Source organism: Phoxinus phoxinus (assembly GCF_949152265.1).
Source record: "Phoxinus phoxinus genome assembly, chromosome: 18".
NCBI lineage: Eukaryota > Metazoa > Chordata > Actinopteri > Cypriniformes > Leuciscidae > Phoxinus > Phoxinus phoxinus.
Window position 1 is genome coordinate 7,550,289 of NC_136893.1, and position 24,250 is coordinate 7,574,538.

At 38.9% G+C, this 24,250-nt stretch overlaps 1 protein-coding gene across 3 annotated transcripts; it reads right to left on the reverse strand.

Moving 5' to 3' along the window:
- Window positions 1-436: 436 nt before the first annotated feature.
- On the reverse strand, window positions 437-23,383 carry LOC306985439 (testis development-related protein). Of its 3 annotated transcripts, none has more exons than XR_013794800.1 (5): window positions 23,081-23,383; window positions 10,416-10,463; window positions 4,440-4,555; window positions 1,922-3,066; window positions 437-1,234 (listed from the first exon to the last, which is right to left on the reverse strand). XR_013794800.1 is itself a non-coding variant. In XM_079587688.1 (4 exons), exons 1-4 carry the CDS (start codon window positions 23,165-23,167, stop codon window positions 2,634-2,636), a joined length of 684 nt encoding a protein of 227 aa, XP_079443814.1. In that variant the 5' UTR covers window positions 23,168-23,383; the 3' UTR covers window positions 438-2,633. The 3 variants fall into 3 exon arrangements, 1 of the variants encoding a protein (XP_079443814.1); XR_013794801.1 differs by having other exon boundaries at window positions 438-1,159; window positions 1,296-3,066; XM_079587688.1 differs by having other exon boundaries at window positions 438-3,066.
- Window positions 23,384-24,250: the final 867 nt, after the last annotated feature.

Genomic DNA, 24,250 nt, shown 5'->3' on the forward strand with positions numbered 1-24,250 from the left:
TAGGGCTTTCAATTTCCAAAAAGTGACAATAATACCGTTATTATGATAGAATAGATTTCTATTTCAGATAATTGCTGTTTTTGAACTTAATATTTATCAAAGAATCCTGAAAAAATGCATGTTTCCACAAAAATATTAAGCAACTGGTTTCAACATTGATAATAAACATTGGGCATTGAATCAGTATATTAGAACGATTTCTGAAGGATCATGTGACACTGGAGACTGGAGTAATCATGGGAATAAATTACATTTAAAAATATAATAAAGTAGAAAATAATATAAAAGTTATTTTAAATTACAGTCTTCACGCTATAAGCAAATAAAGGCAGCTTTGGTGAGCATAACAGACTTCTTTCAAAAACATTGAAAAATCTAACTTTTGAACAGTAGTGAACATTGGAGAAAAAAAACTAAAGAAAACAAGACCCAAGAATAAAGTCTAACTCTTTAATTAGATTCACAAGCTTATGTGAACCCTTGGAACTACAACATATTGATATTGCCATTTAAATCATCATACAGAAAAAGAAAATCATTCAGTAGTATCAAGATAAAATCAAAATAAGACTCTTGCAAAGGCCCCAAATAGAAAGAGAAAAATCTGAAACTAACTACATATAATCACATTTGTGGACTAATTATATAAAGCTAACATGAACAACTGAGAGCAGCAAACCCACTTACTCTCAAAATCTGATTAGAAATAAATCTCCTAAAAACAGCAATAAGACACATTCTTCTAGCAAACCAAATATATTATAGGCTGTTTAATGGCATTGTTAAAAAGGTTGATATATAAAATAGGCTACATTTCATTTTAGACTTTTAAATGATTGTCATTTTTACCGTGTTGAGGGAGTTGGGACTTTTAAATCGAGGCACAGCAAAGAAAACGTAGCCTATACTCCACGATAAAACGGCACAGCTCTGGAGGTCTTTGGAAGGCTTGAAAATAAGGTTTGTAACAGTAATCATTACAGTAAGCATTATTACCGGGATCTGGATGCTAATCCCATTCCTGGATATCCAACCTACTTCAGAGTTTGTTTTTCTCAAATTAATCTGAAGACTAATGATTAGCTGGTTTATGTTAGTTTGATTAGTCAAAATCTCCAGGGGCAGGACTGAACACATACACATTCAATTTAAAGTGTTAGTTCACCCAAAAATATTATCCCATAATGTACTCACCCTCAAGCCATCCTATAGGAAGTAAGTCATATAACTACACCTTGGTGGATTGAGGGTGAGTGATGGGATCATTTTCATTTTTGGATGAACTAACCCTGTATGTTGTATAATAAAGCCACAGTAAGTTATCTTGCTTGAAACAGAAAAGTGGCACTGAACGCATTGTTGGCATGATCAATATAGCAAGTAGTTTGGCATAGAGCAGGTAGCTTACAGTACATTATGATTGTGAATCAGCAGGCAATAGCGATTCTAAATCTACTCTGTGGAAGGCGTTTCTACTTAATTTCACATTCAATCTTTAACTACATACCAGAGTAAATTAACGACAACCGAATCGGCGCCAATATAAACATTACAACGCATCGATCTCTAGTCAGCAGTTATTATGGAGATTGAGACGCGATGCGTCTGTGACGGTGGGAACTGCAGCCTCACTCATACCAATCGCCACGATGGACGTGGATTTAAAGGCACCGTTTACCTAAAAATGGGCATTCGAACTTCATTTCTTGACCTTTATGACGTTACAAACCTGTTTGACTTTCTTCTGTAAAAAGAGGGAGTTCAGCAGAAAGTCCTGAATGCTCTTTTTCATACAATGTAAATGATCTGGGATATGTTCATTGCAGTAAACAACAACTTATTCTTAGGTCTGCTGCTCCTCCCATAAATGCATCATATAAATAAAGAACACTTAGAGTATAGTGCAAAAAGTCACTTGTACTATATTTATCATACTTTCTTGTCATTTTAGCAGCTACAGTTTCATTGTATGGACAATAGTAGCCTACTTGGTGCATTTTGCTAAGCTACTTCTTTTGTGTGTTTCAGTGAGGAAAGGAAGTCATTCAGATTTGGAATGACACAAGGGTAAATAAATGACTACAATATTTAAAATTTTGCCTGAACTGTACCTTTAAAGGGATAGTTCGCCCAAAAATAAAAATTCTGTCATCATTTACTCACCCTCATGTTGTTTCAAACCTGTATGAGTGGAACCTAAATACTATGGAAGTTAATGGGTACCGGCAACTGTCTGGTTACCAACATTCTTCAAAATATCTTCTTTTGTGTTCAATGTTAGAAAGAAACTAATACAGGTTTGGAACAACATGAGGGTGAGTAAATGACAACATTTTCACTTTAGGGTGAACTATCCCTTTAAGTGTTTAAATGTCATTTATGGCCTTTAAAAGTAATCTAGAAATCGTCAGTGACGTCAGACACCGACTGAAAAATACATCCAGTGATTTCTCTGAAGGAGCTTCATTCAAAAAGCATTTTATATCAAATTATAAAAGTGGAAATATTTTTGATTGACGGGCATTTTGAGTAGGCACTCTTGGTCTGAGGGTCCTACTATTCCCATCTGTGGACTGTCCAATTTGAGTTGTATACAAGGGGGCGTGGCCATTCTAACAAACATTAATATTAAATCATTTAAGCCCCTCCCAAGTGCTCTCTGATAGGCTGGCTGGACTTCTGCGACGAACGGCAGCTAATTTATCTCTTGCCCGGGCCGCCCACTGGGCAGGGCCGCCATTCTGTGACTCAGTCAGACTAGCGTAGCGGGACGAGTCCTCCTCCAAACCCAAGCCAACCCAGGACGGCAAACCTAGAGAATGCGGCAAAGACAATGACAAAGGGGAAGACAGCGGGGACGAGTCACTCTTCTTCTTCTCCGGCTCATGTTTTTCCTCCTCCTTTCCGTCGTTCAGCTGAGGTGGTTCCCAGCCCTCCATCTTATCAATCTTCCTCGTAGGTGTGATTTGCTTCATCGTCATGGTGATGCTGTCCCATAGACAGTGTGCTTTGTCTTTTTCTGTGTGCGGTTTGCTCTTGTCGTCCTCCCAGGTTTTCTTAGCAGACCTGAGAAAGAGAACGAAGGAGCATGATTTATTGTAAACTGAAAAAGTTCTTCTTATACAACTTCTTATCATCGTTGCTACTGCTTACATAACTGAAAAAAAGAAAAACACTCAATAGCTGAGCAAACAAATTACTGGTATGCAAATTTCAATAGATCTCAGAGCAGATATTAAAAATGTAATATAAAGTAATCATTATTATTAATAATAATGATACATTTGTAATGTTTTCTAAAGCCTCTTATGTCCACCAAAGCTGCATTTATTGGATCAAAAATACAGTAATGATGTATATACAGAACATAAACACACAAACACACACATATATATATATATACATACACAGGAAGGACAGAGGCCGGGCGACCGGGTGCGGTTTCCATTTCAGACACTTGATGGTTAAGTGGCTTATTTAAAGTTACACTATATGTTTATGCACGAAACCATACACGTCAAATTTTCCATTGCTATCTAAAGATGTATTTATTTATATTCATATAGTATGAATATCTTCATTTATAGGCCCTCAAAGGTGCTGTGTGTACAACTTTACTGTTAAAATACATTTAATCCAACTTTAATATGCAGAGTCAATAAGTAAGCCACTGGTTCATTTCCCCAAAGACTGTAAACACTGCGGCTCTGTGGGACTTTTACAACATGGCTTTGTTTGCTTCAGCTGTCCAACGTGTCAATTTCTGGCTCAACCAACAGCAAGAATTAAAGGCAGACCAAAAGATTTAGATAATGTGGCTTTGAATTTTCCCACCAAGCGCATAAAAGCCGAGAAGCAGTCTGTAAGAAGCAAATAATCTGGAAAGCTCTGTGTTCTATTTTAAGCATTTTTTTTTTTCTGTCTGCAAAGTAAACATATAATAAACATCTATCCATCCATCTTAACCTTCAAAATAAAAATACTATAAAATAAAAATAGATCATGTTACTGTAATATAACATTTATACATTTATGCTATACGATTTCGGTCATGCTACCTAGCCCTACTTACTGGGTATAATCATCTAAAAATACATATTGAACTTTGATGCTTAAAACACGGTCACACTTTAGACTAGGGTTTAATTCTCACTATTAACTAACTATTAACTATGACTTTTGCCCAAACTCCTAATTACTTCTTATTAATAGTTAGTAAGGTAGTTAAGTTTCGGGTATTGGCAAGATTAAGAGATGTAGAATATGATCATGCAGAATACGGCATTAATATGTGCTTTATAAGTACTAATAAACAGCCAATATCCTAGTAATATGCATGCTAATAAGCAATAGTTAATAGAGAAAATTGGACCCTAAACTAGTGTTACCCAAAACATTCACCAACTTCATTTAACATTAGTAATCAAAGCCAGTCTTACCCTCTTCTGTGAGAGACCGTGACTCCTGTCAGCAAGATGTGTTCATCGTCCTGAGAGGGAAACAACTTTTTGTCTCCTTTTTCTCGCTTTGATTTAACCTTCTTTAACTTTGAATCCTACAAGAAGTCAAAAACATAGTCACAAACCATAGAGAAAGGGCTTGTTTAATTATACAACAGGGTTCAGCCGGCGCACAGTAAAATGACTGCTTGTGTGTGATGTGTCAGAAAGCCTCAGCTTTGGTTTCTCAGTGAGACGGAAATACAGATGGTCAGGGATGATTGCAGGTTTAGGCCTGGCACAAAGACAACTAATCACAAAGACGCACTTCATCTTGAATCCAGGAGCAGAAAGCTGGATCTGACGGACAGAAGGCATCACGCAGGGAAAACAGGAAAGGCCTATGTTGATTACAGTGGGCTGCAGGGACGGATATCTGAGCAGACGCGTGCGTGCGTGTGTGTGTGCGTGTGTGTTTTGGGTCATTTGGTGATCTGATACATTCCTTCAGATTCCCTCCTGCCTGCGTCCAGAATGACCCTCAGGATTTGAAATACCGGCCTGGATTTGCAGCTTATTATATAGGAAAGAACCTTTGACACAATTTCTAGCTCTCTTTCACAACTTTCTCGTTTTTCTGACTTGTACAGAATGTCCTTCCCTTTGACCAAAAGAAAGAAAATAACTATTTTATTATCATACTGTTGGGTCATATTTCACAGCAAAATCACAAAAAAATTACATATATATATATGTGTGTGTGTGTGAAACAAAACATTTTTTTTTTACATACCGTAATAAAACAATATTATTACCAGTGTTACATTATTATTATTATTGTGTTACTATTATAGTCTTTATTAATATTTTGAATCAGCTGTCATTTTTAATTTTCCATATTTTTTTTAAATTAATTTTATTTCAGATTTAGTTTTTTAAACGAGTTAAACGAAGTTAAAATGAGAAATGTTGCTTTGGCAAATAGCGGACATAAAATAAGTTGAAGTTTTCTACATTTTATTTGATTTCAGTTAACATTTATTTTAGGTAATATTTTTTGTTTGTTTGTTTAGCTTCAGTTTTGGTAACTATAATAAACCTGCACATTACTGTAATCCACCAAAAAAAATGCTCATTCAATTTTCTAAGTGCTTCATTGTGTTATTGTTGGACTGGATTGTTTTCATTAGAGTAATCAAATTTTTGGGGAAATATCTGCTAAACATATAAAAAGTTTAAAATGTGCTTGCTTACATGGTAAATTATAAATAGCAAAAACCATTCTAACATCCAACGAAGAATGTTTTAACAAGTAAACTTTATTATTGTTTACAATCCGGATTGTAGTCCAGATAGGATGATTTTCATTACATTATTACAGTAGTGGGAATGACTTTACTGCCATGAAAATTTTGTAATGCAAAAATAATTTCTCATTTTAAATTTTTTTACATTTTTATTTTAGGGTGAAATATTTATTTTAGGGTGAAATATGACAGGAAGTTCTCTGTGAGATTCACCCAAAAGCATATTTTCTTAATATGTAAAGATCTACAAGTCGTATTCATTTGTGTGTGTTATACAGATATTCAATATTTGTTGCTGCATGTCTTAAGGAATTAAACTCACCACAAAATTACCAAACACTAAAAAAGGTAAAAGCACATGGTTCATTCCATTCGCCACTCCCTGTCTTGTATCAAACCAAAGACCTTTGTGTTCGGTCACTGTGCTAAAACATGCCATCTGATTATGCGCAAACACATAAACGCTTGTTATGTCGGGGGCCGGCTCTTATTAGGAGTTCCAGCACATTTATTTAGCATTTATGAGCATTAGGAGCACATTACTCATTCCATCGGATAAACAGACGTTAGGATCGGGCTCGTCTTTGACCTCAAATAAAACACAACACTCTCTTTTGGCTTCCGTCTATCGCTTCATCGGTCTTGTCCTCCCTATCTCGGCTTAGTTTGTTAAAGCACGCAGTGGAAATAAACAACTGTCGCTTTAACTTGAGGTTGAGCTCCTGCCGTCGCTGGAGGACACAGCAGAAATTCCCTTTCGGTTAGCCTCTTTAAAGGGGTCATATCAAGGAAAATTGATTTCTCATGATCCTTTGAGATTAAAAGAGTTCATTGTGCTATGAAAACATACTGGAACTTTCAGAAGCCAAAACATCCAAGTCCAAACAGAGCATTTATTTCAACTAATGCAAAGTGCACATTGAATGCTGCCAGTTTCGCTCCTGGGCACTCAAGTTTCGTAAAGCGATTCTTTAAACCAATCACCTAAATAGTAAATTCCAAAAATAAAAATAAAATATAGCTGCAGGCAGCAACACGGGGCCATGCCAGAGCAAGCAGACCAAGCATGGCGCACACATAGCACAGCCAGCACATCATGTACAGCAGCACAGCAAGTACTGCAAGCACAGCAGCACAGTAACAATTTAATCACCTAGAGCAGTGCGGAGCCATAAGAGCAAAACATCTTAAATGTTATGAACATGTTAATGTACATAGAGCACAGCAAGTACTGTAAGCACAGCAGTGCAGCAATCATTTATGCACCAAGAGCAGTGCGGAGCCATAAGAGCAAAACATCTTAAATGTTATGAACATGTTAATGTACATAGAGCACAGTAAGTACTGTAAGCACAGCAGTGCAGCAAGCATTTAAGCACCAAGAGCAGTGCGGAGCCATAAGAGCAAAAGATTAGAACAATACAGGAAAAGACACAACATAATACACAATTTAACATAGTCATCCCAAGCAGGATTCGAACCCACGACCAGAATGGTTCGGGATTCATAGCACATGGTTTAGCAGCTTGCGCCACTCAGAGGATGCTGGTTTAGGAAGCTGCAGAGATGTTTCAGTGTAAGAATGAGCACACAAAAGCAAGTTAACAAGGTTAGCATGCTAAGCTAGCTTAATGCTAATGTAGCTAATTACTTATGATGTGGTACATGGTACAAATTATATATCCACGGATTCGTCATGATGCAAGGAGTCGATAGACACCAATTTTATAACTTTCACTTCAAATGTTTACAAGTTACAGCCTCTGAACCAATTTAGGGTCATCCTTGTTAACTTTGTGACACCATAACTTTTGAACAGAGATGAATATGAAAAATCGGGGACAGTACTTCTGTGCGGCTTTGTCCAAAGATCATGTGAGCAAATTTTGGACAATTTTGAACCAACTTTGAAAGAGAAGTAGCAAAATAACTGTTTTACATTGGTTCCAATATGGCGAACAGTCATATTGTTGGAAAATGACAAATGAGACATCGTTGGAATCGGCATTAGCCAAGGAATATAATGGCATAAAGAAATCAAATTTCAAGCAATGTTTGCAAAAGTTATAAGCGTTTTTGCAAAAAAACATTATATCTCTGGAACACTAGGTGGTGCTGTAATAAAACTTATCAGATACCTTCAGGTCATGGTAATGATGATCCATACCAAATTTGGTGAAACAATTTCAAACAGTTTAAAAGATATTGCAAATTATAACAAAATTCAAAATGGCGGACACATGGTACCGCCCACCATGGCAAATTTGATATCGACAGATTCGGCATGACCCAAGGAATCGATAGACATCAAGTTTATAATTTTTTGACAATCCGTTGACGAGTTATTGGCCAAAATAGCCATTTTCCGTATCTCATGACCAGTAGGTGGCACTGTTTCCAACTTTGGCATGGACCCTCAGATCAAGCTTCCGATGAAGCATACCAATTTTCATTTCAATGCATTAAAGTTTGGCCGAGATACAGCCTCTGAACCAATTTTGGGTCGACCTCATTAACTTTGTGACGTCATAACTTTTGAACAATGACGTATAAAAAAAATCGGGCACAGTACTTTTATGCAGCTCAGTCCAAAGATCATTTGAGCAAAATGTGGACCAATTTGGATCAATTTTGAATGAGTAGTAGCGATCAGACTGATTACTGTACTTTTCAAAATGGCTGCTACTGTAATGGGCGTGGTCTTAATGTATTATATTGGTTCAGATCAGTATGATGAGAGCAATCAGGTGTACTATGTCTCATTTTTGTGGATCAAATGGTTCAAAAGTTACAGCCATTTCAATGTTGAATTTTTGAACTGGTGGTGGCGCTATAGAGTGTGTCCAACAGACTCCAAATTTGGTCCAATTACTATTCATGGTCATATCTATAACTGTGCCAAATTTCATCATTTTCCTATGTACGGTTCATAGGGCTGCCATAGACTTACAGAGGAGGAAGAATAATAATAATAAGAAAACTAACGGATACAATAGGTGCCTTGCCCTACGGGCATGGCCCCTAATAATTAAAGTTCCTACAAATCGTCTATGGCAAAACCTCTCTACAACCAGGGCCATAGTTGAACTCAAAGAGTTTTGCAGCAAAAAAATTTAACTACAATCCTATTAAGTAGTAATCATGAAATATACAGTTCCTGTCAAAAGTTTGGAAACATTACACATTTCTAACGTCTTTTATGCTCACCGCTGCTGCATTTATTTGATCAAATACAGTAAAAACAGTAACATTGCTTAATATTATTACAAATTAAAAGAACCGTTTTCTATTTGAATATATTTTAAAATGTAATTTATTCCAGTGATGGCAAAGCTGAATTTTCAGCATCATTACGCAAGTCTTCAATGTCACATGATCCTTCAGATCCTGATTTGCTGCTCGGGTAACATTTCTTCTTCTTATTATTATTATTATTATTATCAATATGTTGAAAATAGTTCTGCTGCTTAATATTTTTGTGGAAAGGTGATACTTTTTCAGGATTCTCTGATGAATAGAAAGTTCAATGAACAGCATTTATTTATTACATTTATTAAATAGAAATCCTTTGTAACATTATAAATGTCTTCACTGTCACTTTTGATAAATTTAATTTGTCCTTGATGAGTATTTATTTTTTACCTTACCACAAATGTTTGAAAATAGGATCAATGGGATCAACAACAATGTGAAGTATAGCAAAATCTGTTTTCAACATTAATAATAATAAAAGTCTCTTGAGCAGCAAATCTACATATTACAATGCTTTCTGAAGGATCATGTGACACTGAAGATATAGTAATGATGCCGAAAATTCAGCTTTGCCGTCACAGGAATAAATTACATTTTAAAATATAGAAATAATATTTCACAATATTACTTTTACTGTATTTTTGATTAAATTAAACTTAAATTTTTCTAACTTTCGACATGTACAGTATATATTTCAACTCTCGGAATAGTTTTATATTCTGCTATTGCATAAATACACATACATAAATCCCATATTTATTTATCACTGCTGACCTCTTTTGACCTTTGATTTGTTTGCAGCAGATTGTTGGACTTTTCTGTTCAAGATTATGGGTTGTGTAATTTTACTTACAGAAATTAAATATTTGTGATTTATGTTACTTGGGGGAAAAATTATTCATCATAATACACCGTTAGTTTTGAATACCCGTCAATGGACAAACTAATATATTTAATTTTTATTTACTGCATTTACCAATTGCTCATGCCACAACATCAAAAAATGTTAACTCATGATTACACAGAAAGCAAAAAAAAGTATTTTTAATTCTGGTCACAGAATAGTTTATTTGATAATATAAAATATGACATTTAACAGCAGTCCACTGAAGGAAAGCAGGACACTGAATGTTTGCTAGTCTCAAGAGTCAAGACTGTTTTGCTATTGTCCAGATTGTTCTGAAAGAATGTGTCACATCCTCTCTGAGTCTGTACATTTAACAGATTATGCACAACACGCACACACACACACACGCCACGCACGCACGCACACACTTTCTACTCTACACTGTACCATCAAACTATAAATCTTGCCTTTAATTGCATCCATTCACAGAGAACTAACAACTGTCAACAAATTTTAGCATTTCTGTTGAAAGCAACTAGGCGTTATGTGTGTGTGCATTAGTGTGTTTACCTTTGTTGAGGGACTCAGAACTTCCTCTGTTCCCTCTGAGTCTTTATCCTGAAAAGCAAAGGAGCGCAAAACAATGAGAACATGCGCACACACTTAAACACATGCTAATGTAATGTAACAAACACACAAAAATGCAAGGAATATTTTTAGCATGCTAGCAAGGTCTTATTTGGGGAGTTCTTGAAAATGAGCTCAAACACAGTCATAACGGTAAGAAGTAGAAGACTCCTAGACTAGAATATCCCTCAATTCTGAGGCGATAATCAGATCTATCATTATTAAATGTAATCCATAACTATTTTGGGTGATCTATCAGAACTGCTCTGGCATTCAACTTCCTGTTAAGGGTCTGACCTCTTCCCCTTCCTTCCTGCTCCACCTGCACTAGGAAAGTTCCTACTCACCTCTCTTTTGCACTTCCCCACAAAGACAGGAAACTTTTAGCACTAGTGCAACAAACTGAAGAGCAAAGGATGCACATTGGGTGTGTAATTGATGCTTTATCTGCCATAAGGAATTATGGGAAATGTAGGTTTGTCACCCAAGACTGTCACCCTTATAAATCGGTCTAAGTTTTATTGCTATACTTCATCAAGAAGAGCACACAAGTCATTTTGATGCTTCATCTGCCATAGTGAAATATGGGAAATGTTTGTCACCCAAGGCTGCCACTCTTATAAATCGGTGGTTTATAGAGGTCTATTATTCAGAGGTCTATAAATACTGGAGAATTATGCCGTCTTTGCCTTGGGAGTTGGGTCAGTAAGACTTTTTGAAAGAAACAATTACTTTTATTTTAAAAACAAGGGTGCATTAAAATAATCTAAAGTGACAATTATTTTGTAGTAATATAAAAGTCGCTACTATTTCATCCAAGAATGCCAGGGGGAAAAAATATGTTTCAACAAAAACATTAAACAGCACAACTGTTTTCAACATTAATAAAAAAAGTTTCTTGAGCAGCATATCAGCTTATTATAATGATTTCTGAAGGATCATGTGACACTGAAAACTCAGCTTTGTAGAAATTGTATAGGATCAAAATATGGATTTTTAAGTTGAAAATTATAGTTTTGAGAATATGTTTGAGATTGCGAATATGAGCCGGATGCGAATGTAATGGGAAATGAGCTCTGACGAGGACAGTGATGATGGTATAAAATATCTGCTCAAACTGAACTATTCCAAGTTCCAAAAGGTAACAAAATATGCTTAATTTTATTCTTCAGTCATTGTTACTCTAGGCCTATATATTATATTATCGTGACAGGTAGAGATCCATTCGTGTTAGATATAGATCCGTTCCGGGTCACTAAAGACCCGAAAATGTAATAATGATTGGCGAAACATTCATGCATTTAAGGGTTAAGAAATGAAAAGCTACACACTCCATCAATTAGTAGGGTTAGAAGAATTGTTCCCAAAAACATAACATGCTAGAAAAATAATAATCACTGCAATAATGATCCGATCATAGACTCTTAAGCATTTGCCTATTTAAATCCAAACAACGATTCTTCTTTTTAGGCTGGGTAGTGTATAAATGTATAAATTGTAAATAAATACATAGCCTATTAATACATACCCTGACTCTTCCGCCAACACAAAAAGTCAGAGCTCAAAGAGCAAACATTATAATTCTGATATGACTTGAAGGCGGATTCGGAATATTATTCATACGAAGAGAGAGAAAGATCAACCTGTTCAATGTCCATCATTCCTCCCCCTACCCACAATCCCCTGCCTCCTCCATTTGACTCCCTCTGACTCATTGTATGAATGCCACATCCCTCCACCCCAACTAAGCAAAGCACTTGGCCTGATTACAGTACGAATACTCTCCCGAGTGCTCATTTATAAATGAAGGAGTGAGGAATGTTTCGGATATTTTAAGTTCTTTACCCTCTGGACTTTGTCATTTCTTATGATCGTGGCATATTAGGGACAGCCCAGGCCTGACTTTGCTGAAAAAAAAGCTTATGATTGAAGAACACGGGGTCAGAGTAGATTGATTCCGTCTTCAGCTGATTTATGAAGGAACACGAACCACAGTATCAACAAGACGGCACCTCAAAATAATGATGTTTACCAACTGGCAACCGGACATGGCTTCAAATAAAATCAACGCTCATGAAATAGCTTGATATTAAACTGCTGGAACAGAGAGGACATTCATCTCGATGAAAACCTGTTTATAGGAGGAAAATCAAAACTCTACTAGAGGACCTGAACTGAACTGGAGCTGTATGGAAGTTTAGGGTTTCGTTTGTCCTCATCCGTTGGGCTTCCTGCTTTACATACCAAGTTCTGGGTGAACAAACTCACTAGCCGCCGAAGGAAGCGGATCTCACTGAAATATCCCTTTGTAGACTGAACAACATAAGAACATTACTTCCCGTCTTCCACGACCACAAGCCTAGTTACCACCACTGAATGAGCAAGAAGCGTGAATAACAAAAGTACTGCCATGTTTTTGGAAATGGTACTGTGGAAATAATGGTTATTTACCATAGCAATAGTGCGATTTCATGGTATAGGCCTATTCTCTGTACCTTGCATGCTTTCACAAAAAAAAGTACTGTGGCAATACCATGGTACAGTATCAAATGGAAATACTATGGTAGTCCGAGGAAATTCCAAGGTCTAAAAAAAAAGTGTGTAAACTGGTAGCCAGTAGGCTATGGTATATCATGGCATTTTTATGTTTTTAAGCACAGTACAGTGGTTTTGCACATTTACCTAAGCAATACTGAATTTTGTGGACATGTACCATGATAACCATGGTTTTCTTTGAAGTTCCTTAGAAAAAGTACAGATGGTAATACCATGTTACTACTAATATGAATTATGGTCCAGAATTTCATATACCATGGTAACCATCCAAACCATGGAAACCATGGTACACATCCAAAAATCATGGTAGCACCATAGATGTGTTGTGAGGGGCTTTTTTGTAAATTCCAATGTAAACATTCAGTACCACGAAATATACCAAAGTACCATGGTATTTCAATGTTTTTGGACATGGTACAATGTTGTTGTTGTTTTATATATATATATAAATATTTATGGTAATATTGTGTTTTTGGTCATTTAATAATTTTTACATTGCTGAAATCTCCTTTATTTTTTCAATACATTAATTAAAACCATAAATTACCATTACTAATGTTTTTGCAAAAAAGTACTGCGGCAGTACCACATGGTACAGTGATGGAGTAAGATGATTACTATGGTATTTTGAAATACATTTGAACTTTATATTAAATACTATGGTACTTTGAAATAAACCACAGTATTCACTTGGTAATCCATGCATGGCACTTCTGAGAATACCATAGTAATGCCATGGTTCAAAATACCATGGTACTTTTTTGTACACCTGATCATCATTCCCCTCATCCCCTCAATTGTCACATAAATTAATTTAATAAGCAGCAGTTAGCGTAATATATTTGATTGCTGCATATAGTAGGCCTATTTAAAAAAAAATCTGGATTCTCAAAAGCACTGGTCTTCTATCAAATGACAACTTTCACAAAGTAGGAGAAGTGGACCAACCTGGTCAAAAACCATCAGACAGTTTGGTCTAGCAGCAAGGTTAGTGTGTCAATCTCTCTCTCTATCAGACGTGGGTATCAGAGCTTTTTGACTGCTCTCTTTCCCATCTCTAAGGTGAGGGGCCGTTTACAAGAAAAAGGAAACTAAAAACAGAAGACTATGCGGTTTGGCCATTCATTTACATAACAACAGCGTTTTAATGGCCTGAAAGCACAACTTTTGAAAACGCGTTTCAAAGTGCAAGCATTTAAGTACCGCTTGTGACACTGCCACATTAGTTTAGGTATGTTTCTTAAAATTCGGCAAGGAGTTTAAGTACTTCATTGAGGCATATAGGTCTGTAGGTTTCATATAATGTCTGAGTGATATGTATATGTACTTATTTATATGTATCATTTTTTTTCATGTTTAATTCCACTGTGTGTAATGGTATATGAAGGGTGTTTGGTATTAGGCCACTGGTCGGCCGATACGTTTATCACCGCACACGCAAACTTATATCTATAGGGGGCGGTCTGTAGGAAACGAGGTGTGTGAAACCAGAGGTAGTGGCGCCCGTACTCAGGGCTGTTGCCGCATGCTACTAGCATTGGTAAACTGTTTTCTCTTGGGTGGGAGAGAGAAAGAAGGCATTCCAACTGGGAAAACAGACTATGGGACCTAAACGCCGTTTGTAATGAGTGGAATACGGGTGCGTCACCAAATTGAGGACGTGACTAAATAACCTTCCCAGGTGGCTGGCTGGACTAATTCACCGGAGTTTGGTGAGACCGATTTGTTTTGTTTGTTTGTTTTATTATGTGCGTGGTATAACTGCAAACCAACGATCGCGTACTGGTTTCTTTTCTTTTGTGGATTACTATTTTTGTTTGCTATGTTATGGGACTATTGACCGGCATCGGCCTTGGATTATTCACTCTCTCGCAGCCATCAGGATAAAGGACAGAATATCCGTCATTTAGTTTGGACTTTTAGGTGAATTTCGGGACTGAAAGAGAAAGGACATTGAACTATTGGGGGGTTGTGTGGGTCATTTGAATGTGTGAAAATATAAAGCTTTATTCTGTGAGCTGTAATAGTGTATTTGTTTGGTGAGTGTTTTCCTTTCATGCTAGTAGATAGAAGATACTGTTTGTCAAATGTTATAGTTGGTTATTGTTAATTTGGTCAATGTTTCAAAAGAACCCCTTGTGCATTTAAGATAACACAGCCTGAAGTAAAAAGGTGGATTGTTACAGATGGTGGCCCGTACGGGGAGGAATATAATTTGTGATTGATCATTTTGGTAATAAGTTTGCATGTAACATGGGCGGTATTTGTATTCTGAATTAAGATCATTGCTGTAAATAACCAGTTATCAGGTATACATCTTGATTTGTTTTGCACTGTAAAAAAAAAAAAAATCTTTGGGAAAATTACTGATTATAAAACTGAATAGTCATGGATGAAATGAGGGTGACACAACTTGTAAATCTTGATGATTCCCTAGAGGAGGATGTAGTTAGAAATGAGCTCAGTACCAGGGCCTCTACTCCTACCTCTGTCGATGAGCTTGGTCAGCAGCTCAATAAACCTAAAGGAGATGTTTGGGTCACTAGGAGAAATCCTGTGGGGGAAATTACCTCACTGATTAGTTCTCTTTATATATCACCGACAGAGGAGAGTGAACAAAGCACTGGAGATGAGGGTAACACATCGTACCTCGCACTGCCTGCTCTCATGTCCATTACCACTGACTTAAGTTCAGTCACGGAGAGATTAGATAACCTTGAAACAGATTTTAGAGATTCTGCTGCTAGTGCTTTCAACAGAGAAGAGAGCATTAGAAGCTATGTTGACCGGAGTCTTGTGGCTCTTGAACAAAGCATGATATCGACACTTAAGCAGTTTGAAGAAACGTTAGTGGATTGTTTACGTCGGCGTGATGAAAAATGGAAGACAGAAATTCAACGGCTGAAGAGTGTCAGCCTTTTGCCTGTCTCCAAGCCTGGGAAAGCCTCTGGAACTACTAGCCATCCTTCATATAATCGCTTCACAGCAGTTCAAGCTCCTCATGGTTTGCCTATGGCTCAAACATCCACTGGTGACGTCTCTCAAAGCTATTTTCCTCTTAGTGTAGGTACCCATGCTGGGGGGCCTACAGGAAACACCTTTCCATCTCCTTTTACTTCTATTACCTCTCCTAATATGCGGACTGATTTTGCTAATGATGCCCAGCCTTCTGTTTCTCTTACTGGACAACTTCAGCAAGGTCAACCAGCCCCTATCACTGCTGGGGCCCAGTTCAAGACATCATTCGCTGGGTCTAGTGTTCAGCAGCAACGACAGCCTTTCTCCTCCAGCACCAGCCTACCTACCCCTTTGATTGACCTTGATAGCCAGGTCGCAGCCTCTGTGCCTGTTGTTTTTTCTAAGCCTGCCGTTCATATGGAGTTCCCTTCTTTTAGTGGGTCCAGGGAAGTGTCTGACATTCTAAACTTTGTGGAGCAATGTGAAACATATCTTGCTGTTCGGCCATTAACAGTTGCAGAACTATTAGGTGCACTTTCTGGTGTTCTTAAGGGACCAGCACATAGTTGGTGGTCTGTGGCGAAGAACAAAGTTCACAACTGGCCAGAATTCAAGGAGGCCTTCCAGGCTGCTTTCCTGCCTCCTGATTACCTCTCGGAGGTAGAAGAAAAACTGCGAGACATGGTGCAGCCGCCCGAACAGTGTTTGAGGGATTTCGCTTATGATTATCGTGCTCTTTGTATCCGGTGGAAGCCTGAAATCACTGAGGCAGAGTTGGTAAGGAAGATATTAAACAACTGTAATCCCAGAATTGCTGGCTGTCTTAGAGGAACCATCACTACGGTTGACCAGCTTGTTCAAGTGGGAACGTTGGTAGAAAAAGACTGCACCTCGTCAAAGGAGTATTGGGGCAAAGTGGACCAACAGAAGGCTAAGGAAAAGACCTCAAAGAAAACCCATGAGAAGGGTAGCTACAAAAAACCTGCCGATATGGTGACTGTAGTTCAGTATGAAAAAAAAACTCCGTTGGCTCTTCTACATGTTCCAGTAACAGTGAGGGGAAAGAATTACTCTGCTGTATTGGACACGGGATGCACTTTTTCTCTCATGCGTGAAAGTATGTGGATGGAGGTGGCTCGACAGGGTGAACAGCTGAAGGCAAGTGGGGACCAAAGCTTTGCCCTTGCTAATGGGAAGACGTACGGTGCCATGGGAAAAGCACATCTTCTCTATTGCTGGCACGAAATGATGTGGGCTCTGGAGACGTACATTCTGGCTGATGACAATCTGGCATTTCCCATTATTCTTGGTTTGGATTTCCTCTGTAAGACCTCTACCATCATCCATATGGGGGACCAAACGTATGGGGTGAAGGGTCCCAGGGGTTATACGTTTCATCCATTCCTGGCACCGCTTAATGAGAATATGGGGTGTCAAGTCACTGATAATCAGCCTAAGGCCAGTCTTTATGTAGCTATTCCTTCAGGGAGCGCTTTGATTTCATGTTCTTCACCAGGAGTGGTAGCTTTGCCTTTTCCTGATCAGCCTCCGGAGATTCAACAACTGCTGCAGGCTTGGCCTGAGGTGTGTTCAGGGAAACTGGGGAAGACCTCAGTGGAAGAACACAAGATCTTTGCAGTGGATGAGGTTCCTGTCCGCTGCAAAGCCTATCGTGTATCCCCTTTTAAGCATCAGATTATTGTAGACCATATAGACCAGATGCTCAAGGATGGCATTATTGAGCCCTCCCAGTCTGCCTGGGGCGCTCCAGTGGTTTTAGTCACCAAGCCTGATGGGTCAATAAGGTTTTGTGTTGATTTTCGACGCCTTAATGCCAAGACCCATCCAGATGCCTACCCCATGCCTCTTATACATGACCTTCTTGAGTCCATGCATGGGGCAGCTTTTTTCAGCACTTTGGATTTGAAATCAGGCTATTGGCAGGTTGCAGTGTCTGAAGAGAGTAAAGCCAAGACGGCCGTCATAACTCCAGTGGGGCTCTATCAATTCAAGTGTATGCCGTTCGGACTAAAAAATGCTGGAGCCACGTTTCAAAGGTTGATGGAGAAGGTCCTGGGAGAGCTGAGGGGGAAAATATGCTGTGTTTACATAGATGATGTAATCGTGTTTTCGGCCACCCCCGAACAACATCTCAAAGATGTGAACGCCGTCATGGAAAAGCTCCATGAGGCCAAATTGACCCTCAACCTAAAAAAATGTTTATTTTTCCGACGGGAGTTGAAATTCTTGGGCCATGTGGTATCAGAGAAAGGTGTTCAGGTAGATCCAGAAAAGACCTTGGCGGTGACTTCCTATCCGATTCCCACCAACATTAAATCTTTGCAGCGTTTCCTAGGCCTAGTGGGGTGGTACCACAAATTCATAAATCACTTTGCAGACATGGCAGCCCCACTTAACCGCCTGAAGAGGAAAGATGTAGAGTGGATCTGGTCAGAGGACTGTCAGCGGAGCTTTGACCAGCTGAAAGAGGCACTGGTGAATGCTCCTATCTTGATACAGCCTGATTACACACTGTCGTTTGAGGTTCATACGGATGCAAGCGATGTGGGTCTGGGAGCAGTGCTGGTCCAGTGTACTGGGGAGGGGGAGAAAGTGATAGCCTATGCTTCCAGGGGGTTGCGTGGAGCGGAGTGCAATTACTCTACATCCGAGAAAGAATGTCTTGCGGTGGTATGGGCAATTGAAAAATGGAGGCACTTCCTTGAAGGTACGGAGTTCATTGTGTATACAGACCATGCTGCCTTGACTTGGGCCTTCAATTGTCCAAAGACTTCATCTCGGCTAACACGCTGGATCCTGCGGCTGCAACAGTTCCAGTTCAAAGTCCAGTACAGAAGGGGCCTGCATAACATCGTTCCAGATGCTCTGTCTAGAGCAGTGACTCCTCCAACTTCAGCAGCAGCCTGTGTGGCTGTGAATATTTCCCCCGGTCCAACAGATCTGCCCACTTCGCTGTCGGAAATAAGGGATGCTCAGGAACAGGATACAGAGGTCATTGATTTGGCCAAAGAGTCTACTACGAACAGTAGGTTGGAAAGGATAGAGTTTACAATGTTGCAAGGTCTCCTGTACCGTCGCTCACCAATGAGAGAGGGGGGGGACAAGTTCCAACTGGTGGTACCCAAGAGTCTTGTGCCTGTTTTCCTTGCTTACTTTCATGACCATCCTCTGAGTGGGCATTTGGGCAGATTAAAAACCCTTCTGAAGGTCCTTGAGGTGGCCTGGTGGCCCTCTGTCCGAAAGGATGTCTGGAATCATGTCAAGGTCTGCAACATCTGCCAGGCTTACAAGCCTGAAAATCGTCAGCCTGCAGGGTTCATGCAGCCGACCCCCGTCGAAGATGCCTGGGAAAAGCTGGGAATGGATCTTATGGGGCCATTTCCCCGCAGCAAAAAGGGTAATACCTTTCTTCTTGTGATCGTGGATTACTTTACGAAGTGGGTGGAGATGTTCCCCTTAAAAGACAGCAAAGCCCACCGCATTGTGACCATCCTAAGAGAAGAGATCTTCACTCGGTTCGGGGTTCCGCATGAGTTAGTTTCAGATAGGGGGCCTCAGTTCACTGGACATGAGATGGCTAACCTCTGCAAGTCCTGGGGAGTGATACAGAAGTTTACCACCAGTTATCACCCCCAAGCCAACCTCACTGAACGTTCCAACCGGACTATCAAAACGATGATCGCCTCCTATGTAGGGAACCAACACAAAAATTGGGATCAGTGGGTCAGGGAGTTCCGCTTTGCCATTAATGCCGCATATCACGAGACCACAGGTCAAACCCCTGCAGAGTTGGCACTTGGAAGATCTCTGAAAGGGCCACTCGAGAGATTGATTGGGGCATCACCCTCTCCCCATCAACCTCCGTACACGATTCTGGAGAGACAAAAGTTAATGTTTGAGGTGGTTAAGAGGAGGGTTGGGGGATGTCAGGCCAGACAAGCCAAGTATTATAATGCCCGAAGGAGAGGTGCACAACTCCTGCCGGGAGACTTGGTCTGGGTCCGCACTCACCCACTCTCAAAAGCATCCGAGAATTTCTCATCCAAGCTTGCGCCTAAATGGTCGGGGCCAGTGATGGTGGTGAGAAAATTAGGCCCTGTCAACTACCAAATACAGTGGAAAGATCAAAATGGAAAGATTGATACCGTTAATGTGGTTAACGTGAAGCCCTACTTTGGGAGTTCAGCCTCCGGTACCTCTGGCTGGGGGGGGGGGGGGACTGTGACACTGCCACATTAGTTTAGGTATGTTTCTTAAAATTCGGCAAGGAGTTTAAGTACTTCATTGAGGCATATAGGTCTGTAGGTTTCATATAATGTCTGAGTGATATGTATATGTACTTATTTATATGTATCATTTTTTTTCATGTTTAATTCCACTGTGTGTAATGGTATATGAAGGGTGTTTGGTATTAGGCCACTGGTCGGCCGATACGTTTATCACCGCACACGCAAACTTATATCTATAGGGGGCGGTCTGTAGGAAACGAGGTGTGTGAAACCAGAGGTAGTGGCGCCCGTACTCAGGGCTGTTGCCGCATGCTACTAGCATTGGTAAACTGTTTTCTCTTGGGTGGGAGAGAGAAAGAAGGCATTCCAACTGGGAAAACAGACTATGGGACCTAAACGCCGTTTGTAATGAGTGGAATACGGGTGCGTCACCAAATTGAGGACGTGACTAAATAACCTTCCCAGGTGGCTGGCTGGACTAATTCACCGGAGTTTGGTGAGACCGATTTGTTTTGTTTGTTTGTTTTATTATGTGCGTGGTATAACTGCAAACCAACGATCGCGTACTGGTTTCTTTTCTTTTGTGGATTACTATTTTTGTTTGCTATGTTATGGGACTATTGACCGGCATCGGCCTTGGATTATTCACTCTCTCGCAGCCATCAGGATAAAGGACAGAATATCCGTCATTTAGTTTGGACTTTTAGGTGAATTTCGGGACTGAAAGAGAAAGGACATTGAACTATTGGGGGGTTGTGTGGGTCATTTGAATGTGTGAAAATATAAAGCTTTATTCTGTGAGCTGTAATAGTGTATTTGTTTGGTGAGTGTTTTCCTTTCATGCTAGTAGATAGAAGATACTGTTTGTCAAATGTTATAGTTGGTTATTGTTAATTTGGTCAATGTTTCAAAAGAACCCCTTGTGCATTTAAGATAACACAGCCTGAAGTAAAAAGGTGGATTGTTACACGCTATCGTCTCCGACGTGTAAACTACAAAAACGCAAATTTGTGAAAATGGTGATGTCATGCGCATATGTATTCAGTCACGTAGTTTTTTCTTTACAAAGTGACATCGCCAACTACTGGCCTGGCATGAATAATACAGTGTTTTTAGTTGTTTTCACAGATCAGTGTGAACAGGGATCATTTTGACCTGACCTCGTTGTCATCTGTATGCGAAAAACACAAAGGAAAAACTTTTTTGTTTTTAGTACATCTTGTCGTTTAAATGTACCCTCAGATCCAAAACATGTTTGTGAACAGATTCTGTTGGGAAGAAGGCCTAGTCAAGGCCATCACACTGGCCACAGAATGCAGTGAGAAGCTTTAACTTTTCACTGCAAGCTTCTGAAATTACATTTAAAAAAAAGCAGAGTTTGAGGGGGAGAGAAAGAAAGCTTATCTGCAACCGTCTCCTGCTGTTACGCTGTAGGGACCTTATCGGACTCCTGCAGACTAACAGCTGACAGAACAGTACATCTGAAAGGGAGGACGGCCCTGAATGCCATGAATCTGTATTGAAACTCAGCCACAGCAGAACCACATTAAATTAAGATCAATTTATGTCCGTATCCATGAAAATCAGAACAGGAATACACAACATCATGCATGATATGTTATGTGTTCACTTATGACCATGGAGTCCCATTTCCACCACATAAGAAAAAAAATATGGTTTGGTAAATCACTATTATGATAGTAGTCTCAGTCTTTATCTCATAATTTAGATTTTTAAATCTCATAGATATTACTTAAATTATAATTATGAGTTAGTAAGTCATAATTCTGACTTTTTAACTTAACTTTTAAGTTAAGTTTTAAAATTTTATTATGACAAAGTTATAATTATGAGATAAAAGAACAACAATTATGAGAGTCCAAATTGTGACTTTTTTATGTCAATCTCAACATTTATTTGGCCATTTTCAACTTTTAAAATGTCATAATCATGGCTTTTTAAGTCATAATTTAGTTTTTTTATCTCATGAATATGACAGTATGTCATAATTTAGACTATGTCAAATGATTTACAAAAGCATGATTTTTGTTCTTCTGTTGGAGAAATGGGCTTCCATAACCAACATTACTGATCATGAACTCTATACTGGCATAGGCCTACAGTCACTCATACTTGAGAATTTCTCCTATAATATCATACTCCTATGCACATTTTGCTATATTGTATGCTCCTATTACCTCATTCCGTACTCATATTGACAGTACACATTTGAATACTCATTTTCCTAGTTGACAGTAATGGCCGATGACAAGCATATCCAAAGAAACATTCAGTTATGATGTATAATTTCAAATATGATGTTTCTAAAATTCCGATTAATAAAGGCCAACTGATTCCATTTTTATTTCTAAACCAAATTATGGCCTAATCTGTGCCTTGCAATCCTATTAAATATGACATTTAAATAACCGAGTCATGACGCAAAAAAGCAAGTAAACACACTGTAACACACTTCTCAAATAGCCTACTGTCTTTTCCCCTATACTTGCATGCATATACAATTTCCCCATACTTGTATTATCTATACACTGAAAAAAAAGTCCTCAAAAACTTTATTGTCATACAAGAGCGATTTCAAAACAAGTGGATTAAATGATAAATATTTTCAAAACTAATGGTTTCGCTCCTGTTGTCATCATAATGTGACTTTACGACTCACTCTTACTCTCTCACTTTACGACTCACTCTTACTCTCACGCTTTATAAACGGTAGCCTACAGTTAACTTACTACACATGCAGAAATATTACACAGACACAAACTATGAGACACGATCTGATCTCTCAAGTTTGAACTGAAGCCCACGGGCAACATCCCAGCTCACCTTCCTCGCGTGCTCGTGATGCCACGCCACGTCGTCCTCCTCTGACGCTTCATCCACCAGAACTTTGCTCTTGCTCTTCTTAAACATTATATCCGCTATATCAAAAGCACAGTATTTCCAAACCCATGAGATACCAGTGGAGACTCTTCGTGAGGAGATTGCGGTTAAATCAGAACAATAACGCGACTGTGAACGCGCCCTGCCTCACACGCACGCTCGCTCGCTCGCTCGCTCGCTACTTTCCTCCGGCCACTATCTCCTCCTGATGATCGTCTGAGACTCGGCTTGGTTCTGTTGGGCTGCAGCACCTGGACAGCCGCTCCTCCCATATGGATCAGATTGCCGCTGATCAACTGATTGTCATGGTAACGGGGGGCGGGGCGATGCCCCCCTCAGACCCTCCTACCGGGACAGGAGGTCTTATGAACAGTCAAATTATGTGTCCTAAGTTTTAGTCTAGTGTAGAAGTTTTTCGTTTAGACTTTAGTAAGTCCCAAAATTGGACACTTACACCTACCTACAAACTACACGTTTGAAACTAGTTTCATATACTTCCACTAAAATCACTTTGAGTATTTAGTTAATTTTTTTACAGCTGCAGAATGGATTGACGTAAAAATAAAATAAAAACTTGGTTTGACATTTCTATAAATGCATTTAGTGATAACACAATTAAATTCATACATTTGAAGTATGACTTAAGTGTCCAAATACTTTTTAGGGGACCTTATGGGTGTTTCTTCGCATGTGTTTATTTTTTAAATAAAATTTTTAAAAATATATATTTTTAAATAGAATTGCTCACCCCCTATCATAATTATATATATATATATATATATATATATATATATATATATATATATATATATATATATATATATATATATATATATATACAGTGGGGAGAACAAGTATTTGATACACTGCCGAGGTCAATTTGCATTTTATTGCATGACATAAGTATTTGATCACCTACCAACCAGTAAGAATTCCGGCTCTCACAGACCTGTTATTTTTTCTTTAAGAAGCCCTCCTGTTCTCCACTCATTACCTGCATTAACTGCACCTGTTTGAACTCGTTACCTGTATAAAAGACACCTGTCCACACACAAACAGACTCCAAACGCTCCACAATGGCCAAGACCAGAGAGCTGTGTAAGGACATCAGGG

Coding starts and splice junctions, on each gene's coding strand:
- LOC306985439 (XM_079587688.1), bottom strand. CDS start 23,167: ATGTTTAAGAAGAGCAAGAGCAAAGTTCTGGTGGATGAAGCGTCAGAG. Junction 10,464..23,080: donor ATCACGAGCACGCGAGGAAG/GTGAGCTGGGAT, acceptor TTTGCTTTTCAG/GATAAAGACTCAGAGGGAAC. Junction 3,067..4,439: donor ACGGTCTCTCACAGAAGAGG/GTAAGACTGGCT, acceptor TCTCTTTCTCAG/GTCTGCTAAGAAAACCTGGG.